General features: G+C 38.1%; 1 protein-coding gene across 9 annotated transcripts in view; it reads right to left on the bottom strand.

The window, feature by feature from the left end:
• The window catches only part of CFAP54 (cilia and flagella associated protein 54), a 298057-nt gene that overhangs the window by 206106 nt on the left and 77553 nt on the right, over positions 1-14398 (bottom strand). For 7 of the 9 annotated variants that reach the window (XM_046646604.1, XM_046646603.1, XM_046646600.1 and 4 more), the window contains 3 exons: positions 11809-11901; positions 11374-11559; positions 3681-3817 (listed from right to left, as the gene is read on the bottom strand). In XM_046646604.1, coding sequence (XP_046502560.1) covers positions 3681-3817; positions 11374-11559; positions 11809-11901 — 416 coding nt within the window. The remainder of the gene's footprint in view (positions 1-3680; positions 3818-11373; positions 11560-11808; positions 11902-14398) is intronic. The other 2 variants (XM_046646606.1, XM_046646605.1) reach the window with 1 other exon arrangement.

Consider the following 14398-nt stretch of genomic DNA (forward strand, 5'->3'; position numbering starts at 1 on the left):
GTTAGACTGATTTGTTCTTAATATCTAGACAATGATCCCAAGACAGCAGCAAAAAATTGTAGAACATCTCTCGTAAGCTGTTTACATTAAAATTAAAGACGATCCTTAACAAGTTCAAAACCAAGAAAATTAAGCTGCTGACATATTATATCATAGGTACATAAAAATAACTATTGGCAAAATTTTCTGGTCCTAATATATAAAGTTCTTTTTTATCAATATAATGAAATCACCATAGATATTCAGAAACTTAGAAAATAGGCTCAAAATTTCAATTAATGAACTTCTTGAAAATAAGAGTCATTTCTAGCAAAATCAGCCATGTTTAAAGAGAAAGAGGGAGGGGGAGAGACGGAGAGAGAGAGACAGAGTCTTAATAACTCCTGGATTATTTCAACTTATCTTTTCTAAGCTGCAGTCAATAGTGCCAAACATTGGCAAAACTGTGAAATCTACAGTCTTCCATCTTTCTTTCCAATACAGTCATGCACTGCATAACAAACTTTCGGAAAACAACAGACTGCATATACAATGGTGGTCCCATAGGGTTAGGACCACATAGCCCAGGTGTGTAGTAGGCTATACTATCTAGGTTTGTGTAAGTACCCTCTATGATGTTCACATAATGATGAAATAGCCTAAGGATGTATTTCTCGGAACATATTCCTGCCATTAAACACTGTATTCCCTTCCTTGCCCTTAGCCTTGCTTGGTGGAAAACCCTCCCTTCTAAGCTTCAGGTCCATTTATTGTCTACAACCTCTATCCCCAGAGTACAGAAAAGAATCTGACATCAGTAATTCACACTTGAAGATTATCTGTTTCACCATCATATTACACTCTGAAATTATCTTTGCCAGGAGAATTTTAGTTCTCCCGCTCTTGCAACTCATACTAAACTCTTTGTCCTCACGATGACCATCACTACCTTGACAGGTGTAATGAGCCCAGGGTATCGCCTCCTCCCGGCTCCATTTCCTTCCCTATCCAGCTCAGATTCTGGTCAATCATTCCAATAGTGACCTCCCTAGCATTTTAGATTCCGTATCCCTTATTTTATACAATAATCAACTTGCCTGACCTTGCATAGATGTCACCGTCTAATGTTTCTATCCCTGCCACAATGGTCAATCACTTAGTCACTTATTTATTCTCCTCATTCATTCTTTTTTCATTCAAACTAGCATTTGCTGAACACCTACTAGGTACAAGACAATATTCTAGGCTCTGGGATATAAAGATGAATCAAATGTGGCCCTTAGCCGCAAGGAACTGAGCCCTACTACAAATTCATGTTACGTGACATCAGCTTAGTCATTAGTACTTCTCAGCAACACTTCCGTTTATCCCTAATGTCTGCTTGTTCACATTCCCCAAAGCGAATGTTCTAAATCCCCTGTTCTCCACCTCATGTGCTCTCATATCCTCTTAGTTCTACCACCATAGTGCCATTATCATGTGAATTTTCTTCTGTCCTCAGTCTCTCTCTCTCCACTGTCTCCCTTCCCTCCATCCTCCAAAATTCTTTCCTTAAGCCTGCCCTCCCCCTCAAGTTTCTGCCCATTTCCTCTTCTCTTTACCACCAAACTTCATATGAGTGATCTTTGCTCGCTACAATTTTCCATTTTCATTTATTCCTTAGCCAATTGCAAAAGGTTCCTAGCTCATCACTCTCCAAAAATGGTCTTCTTGAACTCACCACTGGCCTCCTAATTGCCAAGCCTAAAGCCTCTTCTTAGCTTTCATCATACCCAATCTCTCTGTAGTATTTTATTGAGCAACTGCTCTGCCTGACTTTGCACTAGCACTGAATACTGCTGACCAGTCCCTCCAGGGTGAAACTCTCACTTCCCTTGGCAATGCATTTTCCCAGACTTTCACATCCTGGACTGCTCGTTTTCTATAGTGTAAAATCTGACAGTTGGATTTTCTCTTTTTGTAATGCAAATGCCTGACTTAAGCTTTGATTCCTAAGGCACCCACTTCAAAGAGGCATCCACTTCAAAGATGGCTATCTTGAATAAACACATTGCCAGTAACACAACTAGATAAAAAGCCAGGTCACCTCTCCCACTGAGGCTCCTTTGTTTTAGAGATCTTGGTTGATTTTGATAACTGACCATTTGGGCCACTTGTTTCTTCTCTTCCCACACTTTAAATTCCTGCTCTTATGTTTTAAATTCATCAATAAAGACTGAGCCCTCAAAACCTTAGGACCCCAATAAAAGCAGAACCTCAGGCCCAAGCACATGCTCTCTTTCTCTCTGTCTACCTGCGACCTCACTGTGTGCTGTGTAATTTCCAGGTCCCATAACTAATTCAAAGTTTCTTGATGGTTGTTGCTGAAGAGCACCTTCTCCAATCATAATAAGAACCACAAGGACTGGTCCAGCCACAATAGTTGTTATGGATAGGTTGAGACCAACACAAAACATTTTCAACATCCTTCCTTGATTCCTTCTCCTGCTTCCGTCTCTTGAATGTAAGTGACGCCCAGGGTTCAATTCCAGTTTCTATCTTTTCTGCTAAATAGTCATTCTCTGGGAGATATCACTCATTGTCAAAATTTCAATGATGACTTCAATGGACAATTTCTAAATCTGTATCTCTAGCCTTGACCTCTCTCCTCGGTGTCAACACTAAATATTCAGCTACCTCCTGGCTGTCTCATGTCCACAAAGGCATCCTGCTGGAAAACTGAACTCAAAATATTCCCAATCAAATTCATTATCTTCCTCCAAAAACTTGGTCCACCTCTCATGTTCCCTTAGTAAACATCTTATGCTTCCCAGTCAACTTTCACTACTTTTGCTCTCTTATCCCATGGGTCACATAAAATCTTCCAAGTCCTGTCTCTTCCACCTCTGAAATGCCTTTCAAATTCATCCCACATAACACCTAGCATCCTTGTACATGGTAAATGCTAAGTCTACACTTGCTTAATTGAATGGAGTTACACCTTTGCGTGAATAAGCATTATTGATGTCTTGCCTCAACCAGGACACGCATTTTAAGCTCATTGCCTTTGATTTAGGAGTGAAGAGTTTTGTCTTATTAAAGGAATTTCAGCCATTAACAAGCTAGTGAAGGAGATTGTTGCTGTTTTTGAACTTGTTGAGGCAGCCTGAAATCGTACTAATGCTCATTTCTGAGGCTGCTCTTAAACTTTGTCCTTTTAAGGAAAAATGGCAGTAAAGTAAAGGATGGTCTGTGGTTTCATAAAGATTCTATGGGACTATTTGCAATTGCTGATGGTCTAATCCTTGGAGCCTCTTCAAGCGAAGAAAATGCCTTCTTACCCTAATAGTCCACCCATCAGACCACAACCTTAACCCCAACCTGACCTTTCTCTATTCCAAAAGTCCCCCACGCATATTTGTGTTTTCTTATATAACTGACATTAGCTTGGTTAGTATTGGGGGGTTTTTTCCCATAACCTTCATTACCTTAAATTCAGAATGCAACCATATGCCTCCAGTGTTTATTCTAACTCTAGGGAAAAAGTTTCTAACGAGGACTTGAGACCATGGAACGTATACACTTACTAAGATACTTACTAGAAATAGTTTTACAGGGACTATCTTAACATGAAATTGAAAATAAATTAATTCTATGCTTCACACCCAACATCCATATTTTCAATAAGCAAATTAATACTTTAAAAGGATATTTCTAATTACCTTCTCTGTGTAATAGTCATCACGTTGCTTAAACTAATAACAGATTGTTCACTGCGAAGTGGAGAAGCAACAAAATAATCCCAAACAGGGGAGAAAACTTTCTTAGCCAACTCATAGTTACCAATCTGATAGGCAACCTACAACAAAAAGGACATTGTTTTATGCGATATTTTTCTTTGTGAAATGTATATTTTAAACAAGAATTCTGATAAGGTCCTATCACACCCCAATTCCACAGACAGTTGTGCACGCTTGCTCTTCTGTTCTAGGGGGCTGGGGTAAGGGAACGACAGCCATTGGCAAGGGAGACAGACACATTTTGAAATGTCTTTTATTTCTAAATTGCATGGAAATTTGAAACTCTGTAAGGATGTTTCAAATTCTCATAAGCAAAACAAAGATCACATCTGAGCCAAATTAATTTCATTTCCATCTATCTCGGCAGTGTGCTCCATTTATTATAGACACTCTTATAATGAACAATCTGTTCCAAGAGAAATAATCAGATTTCCCAAACCCAAAATATGAAATATACTTCATTCTTTTCTAGTTCTGACTGACACTTTCAAAGCTTCTGTGCAACAAAGGGTTCACAGCTGAAGAGTGAAGAATAAAACAGAGATGCTTCCAAGAGGCCATGATATGTTTTAAGTTTAACACATTCAATGTTAGGCAAAATAACTGATTTCACTGGCAAAACCCAGAAGCTCAGGGAGGAAAAAAATCATAGACTTACCTATTTCTTTTGGTAGAATATATTTCTTTAAAAATATTTTAAAAAGCTTTCTGTTCAAATATGTTTAACAATATGAAATCTCATCACATAAGTTGCATGCTACTTCAAATCCTTAATGGAAGCAGGTAGGATATAAAGAATAAATAAATTCCTTAAAGTAAGCATATAAATGACATGTTGCTAGAATATACTCCACTCAAGGGAATAATTTACAGGCCCAGAACTTTTTAAATCTGCCCAGTCAGTCCTCATAATCAGCCAACCAGTAAACTTTTATGAAGTTTCTACTCTATGCCAAGCACTGTAAGAAGAGATTCTCCAAAGCTTAAAATGGTCTCATGCTCCATGAAACTGTAATCGAGGTACAGTCATAAAACACATGAAATGATAGAAAAACTACACAAAACAACAGAATAACTGCAAAGGCTTAGGAAAGGGGAAAGGAAGACCTCAAGGAGGAGTCAGAGCTTGAGTTGAACCCTACGGCAGGGATAAGATTCAGACGGGGAGTTTAGACAGAATCAGAAAAAGGCTCAGTAGTGGAAATCACCACAGTGCATGCAGGAGAGACTGGAAGGCAGGTCGGAATTTGAAGAAAAGCAGGCGATATGATTGGACAGGTAAAGTGGACATGATTTCACAAGGCTTGAAAATGAGGTGGAAGTGTCTAAAGAGGTCAAGTACAGGACCAAGCTCTCCATGTGCATAATCGTATTGACGACTCATTATGTTTCTATGGAGTGAGCTCCATTACCGTCTCTAGTCTTCAGATGAGGAAACTGAGGCATTGAGAAGTTGAATAATTTGTACAGAGTCTGATATTCAGTAAAAATAGCAGAGCAGAGACTTAGAGTGATAGAGGAGGTCACTTCTCTGGGCTGCATTGGCCAAATAAAGGAGCTGAACAAAGTGGTCACTAAAACACCATATAATTCTAAGATTTTCCATGGAAAATAATAACAGATGGTGTATAAGGGAGTTGATGAAACTATAATTGAATGTTCTATCCGTTCAAAATACATCCCTTTTAAAATAATGTTACTTATTCAATTAGTGGACATTGCAGAACAAGAAAAGATGCCATGATAAAACTTTTGGGTTAAATTCATGAGTCTTTGTGGGTTAACAGAAGAGTGCCACGATATTAGCAGGCTCAAAGATGGCTAGCTGGTAGTGATGTGTAGAATTGATTTTAGAGGGGGTGAGGTTAAAACGAGAAAGAAGCACTAGAAGTCGAATGGAATAATTAAGTACAGTAGAGACATCCTCCTTAATACATGACTTTCACTTGGCTTCCAGAACATCACACTTGAGGGGGTTTTTTCCACATTCCTTTTCAGTGGCCTGTGGAAGCTCCTCCTCTTTTCCGCAACCTCTTCATATTGGCATGCCCCGGGGCTCAGTCTTTGGACCTCTCCTCTTCTCTGTCTGCACTCATTTCCTTGGTGATATCATCCAGCCCCACGGCTTTAATTGTTACATGACTACTCTCAAATCCCTCTCCTGCCTAGACGTCTCTCCCAAACTCCACATTCATACATCTAACTGACTATTCAACAATTCTCTCTGAATATCTAACAAGCGTCTCACCTCAGCATCCCCCAAACTGAGTTTCTGATCTTCCCCTGACCCAAATCTAGGCCACCCACAGCCTCCTCCAACTCGGTCAGTGTGGTCTATCCTACCAGTTAGCTAAGAATCCTTGAGTCATCTTTCATTTTTCTCTTTACATTATTTCCATTGGGAACTCTTGCTAACTCCTCCTTCAAAACATATCTAGAAGCTGACCACTTCTCACCATGTCAGCTACTATCACACTGGCCAAGCCACCTCTACCTGTCATTGAATTACAGCAATAGACAGGTCCCTGTGCTTCCACCCTTTTCCCCCTTATGATCTATTCCCAACACAGCAGCCAGTGTGAGCCTTTGAAAATAGAAGTCACGTTATGTCACCTTGCTACTCAAAACCCATTTCACTCAAGGTAAAAGCCAAAGTTCATAGAATGGCCTAGAAGTCTTTTCATGTTCTGCTTCCCCACCCACCCGCTCACTTTTTAACCTCTCTGACCTATCCATTTACTCTCCCTGGGTCCCTCTGCTCCAACTCGACTGGCCTCCTTGCTGTTATCAAACACACCAGGTGCACTTCTGGAAACCTTAAGGCTTTAGCTCTAACTCCTTCTGCAGAATGCTCTTCCTTAACCACTCCTCACCTCCTTCAAGTCTCTGCTCAAATCTCATCTAGATGAGGCCTCCTCTGATCAACCTACTTAATACTGTAATCTACCTTCCATTCCCCACTGCAAGTTTCCAATTCCTCTGACCATACTCCAATTTTATTTCCATAGAGCTTAGCTTCTAACATACTGGATAATTTACTTATTTACTGTGTTCATTGTTTATGACTTATCTCCTACCACGACATTTTGTTCCCTTTGCTTAGAACAGTGGTTCTCAAAGTATGGTCCCTGGATCATCAGCATCAACATCACCTAGGAACTTGTTAGAAATGCAAAATTCCAGGCCCTACCCCTGACCTAGTGAATCATAAACTCTGGTGTTAGGACCCAGCAGTCTGTTTAACCAGCACTCCAGATTATTCTGATACATGCCCAAGGTTTAAAATCATTAGCCTGGAGCAATGCCTGGTACAGGGTAAGCTCTCAATCATAATGCATTAAGTGAATTTAAAAATCCTCTTTTCCTGATAATTTCCCTCTACTCACAGAAGAGGACATGCAGCAGTTGTAATATAATATGGTTGACTGACTCAGGGTGAGTCCCTGACCCAAGCTGGGTGTTTTATAGCACCCCTTGCAGAGCAAGATGGACCCCCTACCCAAAGTGTGGTTCTGATGTTGAGATTGATGACACTACATGCACCAGGAAAATCTGAAGAAGGTTTATTACTCAGACAAGGGACTCCCAGGAGAGTTGGGCAGGCACAAGCAAGTCTGGGCTGGCTTGGGCAAAGCAAAAGGAAAGGGTTGGGCTTTGATTAGTGGCTGGGAGGTGGGAGTGGGGAAAGTTCCTGAGAGCTGGGAAATTTAAATTTCTAAAGGAGAAGGTGAGCCCACCGACCTCCCTATCAGCATGCCTAGATAGAGGGCAAAAGAAAAAAGAGGGGTGAGGTTTAAAAACAAGTCAGTGGTCAAACATCGAAAATGAAGTCAGACTCTTTATTACATTTGGTGGGCCAATCAGATCTCTTTCCCAGGAATTTGGAATCAAGATTAGGAGCCAGCTAGCCGGTCTCTGTTTATAGCTGAAATTGAGGGATATATAAAAATTCAGGAGCTGCCACTTTTTCTCCAGAGATGGAGAAGGAAAGAAAGTCAATCTTTAGAGAGAGAAAAAGAAAGCAGCTGCATAGAGAGAACCAAAGGTACGAGACGTGGGCTTGCCAGGACTCTGCAGCCTTCCCAAGGTCCGGCTGCTTTCCCCTAAGCCAGGCTGGTTCCCATACTTGCAATCAGTCTTAAGTGAAACCATAAGTCAAAATTATCTACCCCAGGGTTATTGTTGTGGTAATGAGATTGATAACAAAGACAGTTCAAAGGAAGAAGAGACGGCATCTAGAATAGAACTTGGCATAAAATAGACATTGAATAAATAGTTCATCAATAAATAGATAAGTAGAGAGAGTAGTAAGATTCAGCCAGAAGATGAGGGGGTAAAGAAGAGTTGAAACTTCTTAGCTTTAAGAATTAGGGTGACTATCTTTTACCTGGTAGCTTTATGTATTTTTTTTTATTTGAATGATCATAGAAAAAACACAAACCTCTATTAATTTAAGAGTTTCAATGAATTCATACATGAAGTGGAAAAAAATGTATGAGTTTCATTCTCCTGCCACCACTGTGATTACTGACAAAGCATTCATGTCCCAGAATCAAACTCGACCACCAATGTTGTCATCAGCACCTGCTGAACAACACCAACCCAGGCAGAGAACAGACAAGAGAAATGGGCTTTAGAATAACTTGGCGCATGTTAGAGGTGGAACACATGACTTCCTTGGAACCTGGACAGAGCAGTAGAGAGGCACGAGCTGGTTCAAGCATCAGGCTTACCGTGTGCTACCCAAGTAACCTTGAGTAAATCACTTAACCTCTCTGAGACACCCTTTCCAGAATAAAATGAGATTGGCAGAGGAAGAATTAAATTAATCTCGTTTTCCTCAACTATGAAATGAAAGCAATAATACCACTTCACTGAGTTATTATAATAAATGAAATGATGAACTTTTAAAACGCCTGGCACACAGTAGTTTTTTAATTAATAATACTCCCCATTTCCTTTTCTTGACAAGCCATTGTGCCCACTCACTATTTGATTTTGTAATTCAATAATCCAGCAGTACATAGTATTTGGTCGTATATCCATTTTACAGATAGGGAAATTGAGACCAAGCAATTTGCCTAAACTCCTAAAATCCTGCTCATAGACTTCTAATTTTCTCATTTTATCTCACATTATCTAGCCAGTCCTGACTTAAAAAAGAAGAATAAAAAGAAATGAGGCTATAGAAAGGGGGAAATTGAAAAACAGCCACAGAAAATATATCATTCATAAAGATTCCTAAAAAACTTTTCAGATAGCCTAAATTGATAGCTTTCTACATTAAGGGAAAATTTGGTAAAGATTCACCTGACTTTATTAATGTCTATAGAATAATATTGAGCAGAAACACAACCTAAAGCCCCAAGTCCATCATAGGCACTTAGTCAAACATCTCTATATCTTACTATAAAATATTTGTGGTAATATTTTTTAAAGAACAGAATTATCCTATAACTAGAAACTAACCACTCTCATGAAAAATAGATTGCAATTCCAAAAGAAAGATACATTTTCTTGCTAGAAAATAAAAGCTCACACTTAAGTTGTAAATTAAGGAGGTTTTAAGTGAGAAAATTTTGCTTTGGTCACTTAACATTACGAGGGGGAGCGCTCATACGCTGTCATAAATGAACTACAATACTGCAAATAGAGGATCAATGAAGGACCACAGGTCATTACTTATGACACTTCTCATTATCCCAGCAGTATAACTTGGACTTTGTTTTATTAACTTTCAATGAAAGTTCTGCCAAATGAAGCCCAAAAGTCAAACTACTCCCTGGAGAAAAATTAGGCCTTGACGAAATATTTGCCTCCTCACTTTGAGATAATTCCATCACTGCAAATTAGGGAATATATTAGATTCTAAAGAAATAAAAACATCAGAAAACCATGAGCCAATATGACATGCTAAATCAATGGTAGACAAATCCTAGCAATTCTCTCAATTTTCTTTGAAAAATATTATAATATAAAACACCACTAAGATCTTAGCTTATAATACTAATCAACTATTAAGAGAAAAAAATAGCACAATAGAAATGTGATAAAATTTAGACTAGCCATCAGCTTTACAGCCAACAACAGGCTTCAAATTGGGTGCTTGAGACTCAGGTCAATGAATCAGTCTTTCCAGCATCCTATTCACTGGAGACACATTTTAAGTCAGGCAATCAGTTTAGCAAGCATGTTAATTCATGAGTATATCCATAACTAAACACAATAATAATATTTATTATGTGCCTACTATGTGATAAGTGCTATGAGTAAACATCTGACATGCCTAATTTCATTTAATACTCATAATATCTCCGGGAGAGAGCTACTATTATTATTCCCACTTCACACATGAAACTTGCCCAATATCACATGGCTACTGTGAGGAGCTAGAACTTGAACTCTGGTCTATCTGTGTTTATTAATCCAGAAATTTCACATCTATAAATTTATCCCAAAAAAGTAATCATGGGGGCCAGCCTGGTGGAGCAGCAGTTAAGTTTGCACATTCTGCTTTCGTGGCCCGGGGTTCACCAATTCGGATCCTGGGTGCGGACCTATGCACTGCTTGTCAAGCCATGCTGTGGTAGACATCCCACATATAAAGTAGAGGAAGATGGGCACAGATGTGAGCTCAGGGCCAGTCTTTCTCAGCAAAAAGAGGAGGATTGGTGGCAGATGTTAGCTCAGGGCTAATCTTCCTCAAAAAAAAAAAAAAGCAATCATGGATGCAGATAAAGATTTATATACAAAGATGTGTATCACAGTTTTGCTTATAATAGCAAAAGACTGGAAAATATCTAAATGTACAATGAAGAATCACTAAATAAACTATGATGTATCTATAGAATGCAATACCATGTAACCGTTAAAAATTACCTTTTGGAAGGATATTTAAAGGAAGGGGAAAATGTCAACTATAACATATTAAACAAACATATCAGGATGTAATATAATATGTAATATGATTAAAATTATATATTATAAATAAATTCATACACATATGTGTGTATATATGTATATATAAATATGTGTATGTGTGTTTAAATGTATACACACACACAAATGAAAGGATATCTCTGGATCAGCGTTTCTCAACCTTGGCACTATTGACATTTTGGGCTGGATAATTCTTTGTTATGACGGGCTGTCCTTTGCATTGTAGGAAGCTTATCAGCATCCCTGGCCTCTACCCACTCGATGCCGGTAGCACCCCTCTGGGTTATGACAACAAAAAATGTCTCTAGACATTGACAAACATCCCCTGGGGGCCAAAATTGCCCCAGATTAAGAACTGTTACTTTAGATGACAGAGTAGGATAAGATAACACATAACATTTGCTTTCCTCTTTGTGCACTCTAGTTAATTTTCCAAATTTCTAAAATTAATATGTTACATGTGCAATCCAGAAAAAAAATGTTATTGTAAAAAGCAAACTCACTAATAAGAAAGCGAATGATTCCTATCTTATGAGACTAAATTGCACCAATTGAAAATATGTGTTACAGGAGCTTTAGAATATCTGCTATGATGTTTTTTTCCATCAGAAATTACTTAGTAACCGCTTAACAGAAAAAAAAAATAGAGGAAAAAGTTAGCAGAAGACTCTTCTACCTGCGTCAAGAACATCCGAGCAGTAACAGCAGAAAGAGGTGGATAAACCAGAATTGGTTTAGTTGTCTCTCCTACAGCATCACCAACAAGCTTCCCATTAGAGGAATAAGCGGCAATTGCAAAGATGTATTTTTCATTGGTTTCTAAACCCTTCACTTCAAAAATGCTTTTACCATCAGCTGGTATCTATTAACAAAAACACGTGTCAAGTTATGTATGGAAAATTAACGTGACTTTGAAAACATAATTAAGTAAACTTTACATGTAATAAAATAAAGCCTTTTTCATTTACTGTTGGATTTTAGTTATGACTCAAGTTGAAATAAGAGAAATTTACTGAAATAATGACTTCACGTGGGGAAAACGCTCAATTGTGATTAATGAGGCTTTTGGTAAGATTTCCTGACATTTAGAAGTTTTTTAAATTCGACGTACCGCTTCTCCTGAGCTTGGGAGATGATTATTGTTTAGTCTTACTTTTCCATAGCTCCCTTTTGCTTTGCACCCCAAAATGCAGTACCAGGAGACCTGCCGAGGAGAGAGACAAGCTCGTCATCTGTATCCTGCTTAACAAGGCATTCAATTCAATCATGACGTAGCAAAAGGAATACTTTTCTAAAGAAAAATTTAAGCATTCAAGTCTTAAAACATGAAATCTAACTTTACAAAGAAGTTTAATCTTTAAAACATAAAGACAAATATAGGGCTCGTTTACCTGGGACTATCAAGACTAAAATATTATTCGTTATTGATTATTTTAACCACCATTAGCTGAGCAGTTCCTATGTGCTAAGTATTGTTATGAAACTTACATACACTTTCTAATATTTGCAACATCCTTATGCAATGGGATTACTGTTGCCATTTTGCTTGAGAGAAAATGGAGACGCAGAAATGTTCAGTAACTTGCCCAACATTAGAGAACGGCAGGGAGTGATTCCAAAGATGACTTGATCTTGATGAAAAATAGATCAATACTGAAACAATTTTCATATTTTAATTAAGAATATATGACCAAAAAAGCAAGTGGAAAAAGAAGCAAGATACTACATTGTAGTATTTAAAATAAAGTGTAAAAATACATATGAAAAAGCCCAGAAGAAAATGTTCCTAAAGAAGAATGGTGGTAGAGTTTGGATGATCAAATGGTAAGACTATGGGTAATTTTCTTCTCTAGTTTATAAATTTTGTGAAACAAGATACTCCTTTGATAATTCTTAAATATAGACATAAACCAAAGGCAAAATGCAAATTCCACAGAAACAACCAAACTTCATTAAATGGTTAGACAATGGTCCTTCTGCCAAGATACCAAAATAATGGAGATTCCTTAATTAAATGAACTATTCTCACTGTAGGAAAAGAGGGAGCGAGTTGATACCTGGGAAACAGCATTATGAAGGAGCCATAGTGCCCAGGGGTTGGGGATGGGGCTTGTCATCTTCCTAGCTCTCCCTTTTCCCAGAGGCTCCACCTCACAACATCTCAACTCCTAAATTATAAGGGGAGCTGGAAAGCAGGGAAAATGTAACTGCCTCTAAGGGGCAACTACCTCTTACAGCTTAGCCTGCTTTTTCTTCCTCCAGGCCTACAGCAAAATTCTAATGGCTCTTGTCTGCGTGAGTAGTTAGTTCTCAACCCTGACTGTGCAGCAGAATCACTTTCTAAAATACAGTCTATACAGAATCAACTATTTTTTTAAATTGCATATACCCAAATCTGCTTAGCCTTAATGAGTTAGAATTTCTGGTGCAGGTGTCCAAACCTTTTGGTCTCCAAAGAAAATATTTCAGGTGATTAAGGAGCACTAGACAAAGGCAGGAGAACCCTAATGACAGAGAGAGCTTTGAAGGAACTGGGAAGCTGGCAGCCAGGGGGAAAAAAACCAGATGAGTCTCAGAAAAAATTCAGAAACTAACTTTCCTTGACTTTCCATGCAAAAAGAGTACCAATTTTCAGAGGAAAAAAAAAAAGGCAGAAAGACTGTGCTACATGACTTAGATCATTATTGCTGTAAGTTAAGCTCTATATATAAACTGGAATTTGCAGGGTAAAAATTCTCTCTAAAAGCATTTTTATAATTAGGCTTTATATTTTTATTTGGTGCCACAGATGAAAACGCCTTGGTTTGTGTAACTGTAAGAAGCGCTGTGTAATTAGAACCCACACAAGAGTGAAAACACCAAGAACAATTCACCAGTAACTTGAGAAGTGAACGTTTATAAATAACAGCAGCATTTTCAACTATTAAAACAGATTTTAATGAAACAAACGCCTTCACAAGAGATTTTGATAAAACAAAAGATGGCCGAATGCTCAAACCTGAAAACTTATTGAAGCCCATAGCACCATCTAGTGCTGATGCGCAGGTAACCGAAGGTAATAATGTGCCGGAGCCCACAGCTCCACTAATGTATAATATTCACAAACTTCATAGGTTGTGCTAAGTGACAAGTCCTACACCCATAGGTGAAGCATGAGACTCATTTCTCCCTATTTCTACTCCCTTGCTGTTTCCATGAAATAAACAAGTCACTGAATTGAAATACATAAAAAATAAGATTTGAGTTAAATAAGCCAAAACGTTTGAATAAAAATAAACAAAAACTCTTGGTAAATCATCTAGTCTTAGCTCTGTACTGAATTTCCAAAGTAAGTGAATCCTTAGCCTTAAACAGATCCAAAAAAAATCCAAAGTGGAATTTTAAAACTGCTAGCAATTGCAATAATGCATTTATTATAGCACAGCCTGGGTGCAAGATGGATGCTGCCTCTATTCCTCCAATTATAAAGCATTACGAAGGTGGTATGACTTCTCACTGACGTATTTCTCCCATTAGTCTGAAGCTCCTCAAAGAATGAGACCATGCTTTGTGTTGATTTTTATTCCTCAATTACCTTGTACAGAGCTTAACACATAAGACACACTCAATAATGCTTACTGGACAAGATTTATGAAAACTAATCATTAAATAATGTAATTCCAGTCTATAATGTCATTAACTGTTTTTAGCAAACTTTACTA

This window comes from Equus quagga, chromosome 19 (genome assembly GCF_021613505.1).
Source record: "Equus quagga isolate Etosha38 chromosome 19, UCLA_HA_Equagga_1.0, whole genome shotgun sequence".
Classification (NCBI taxonomy): domain Eukaryota; kingdom Metazoa; phylum Chordata; class Mammalia; order Perissodactyla; family Equidae; genus Equus; species Equus quagga.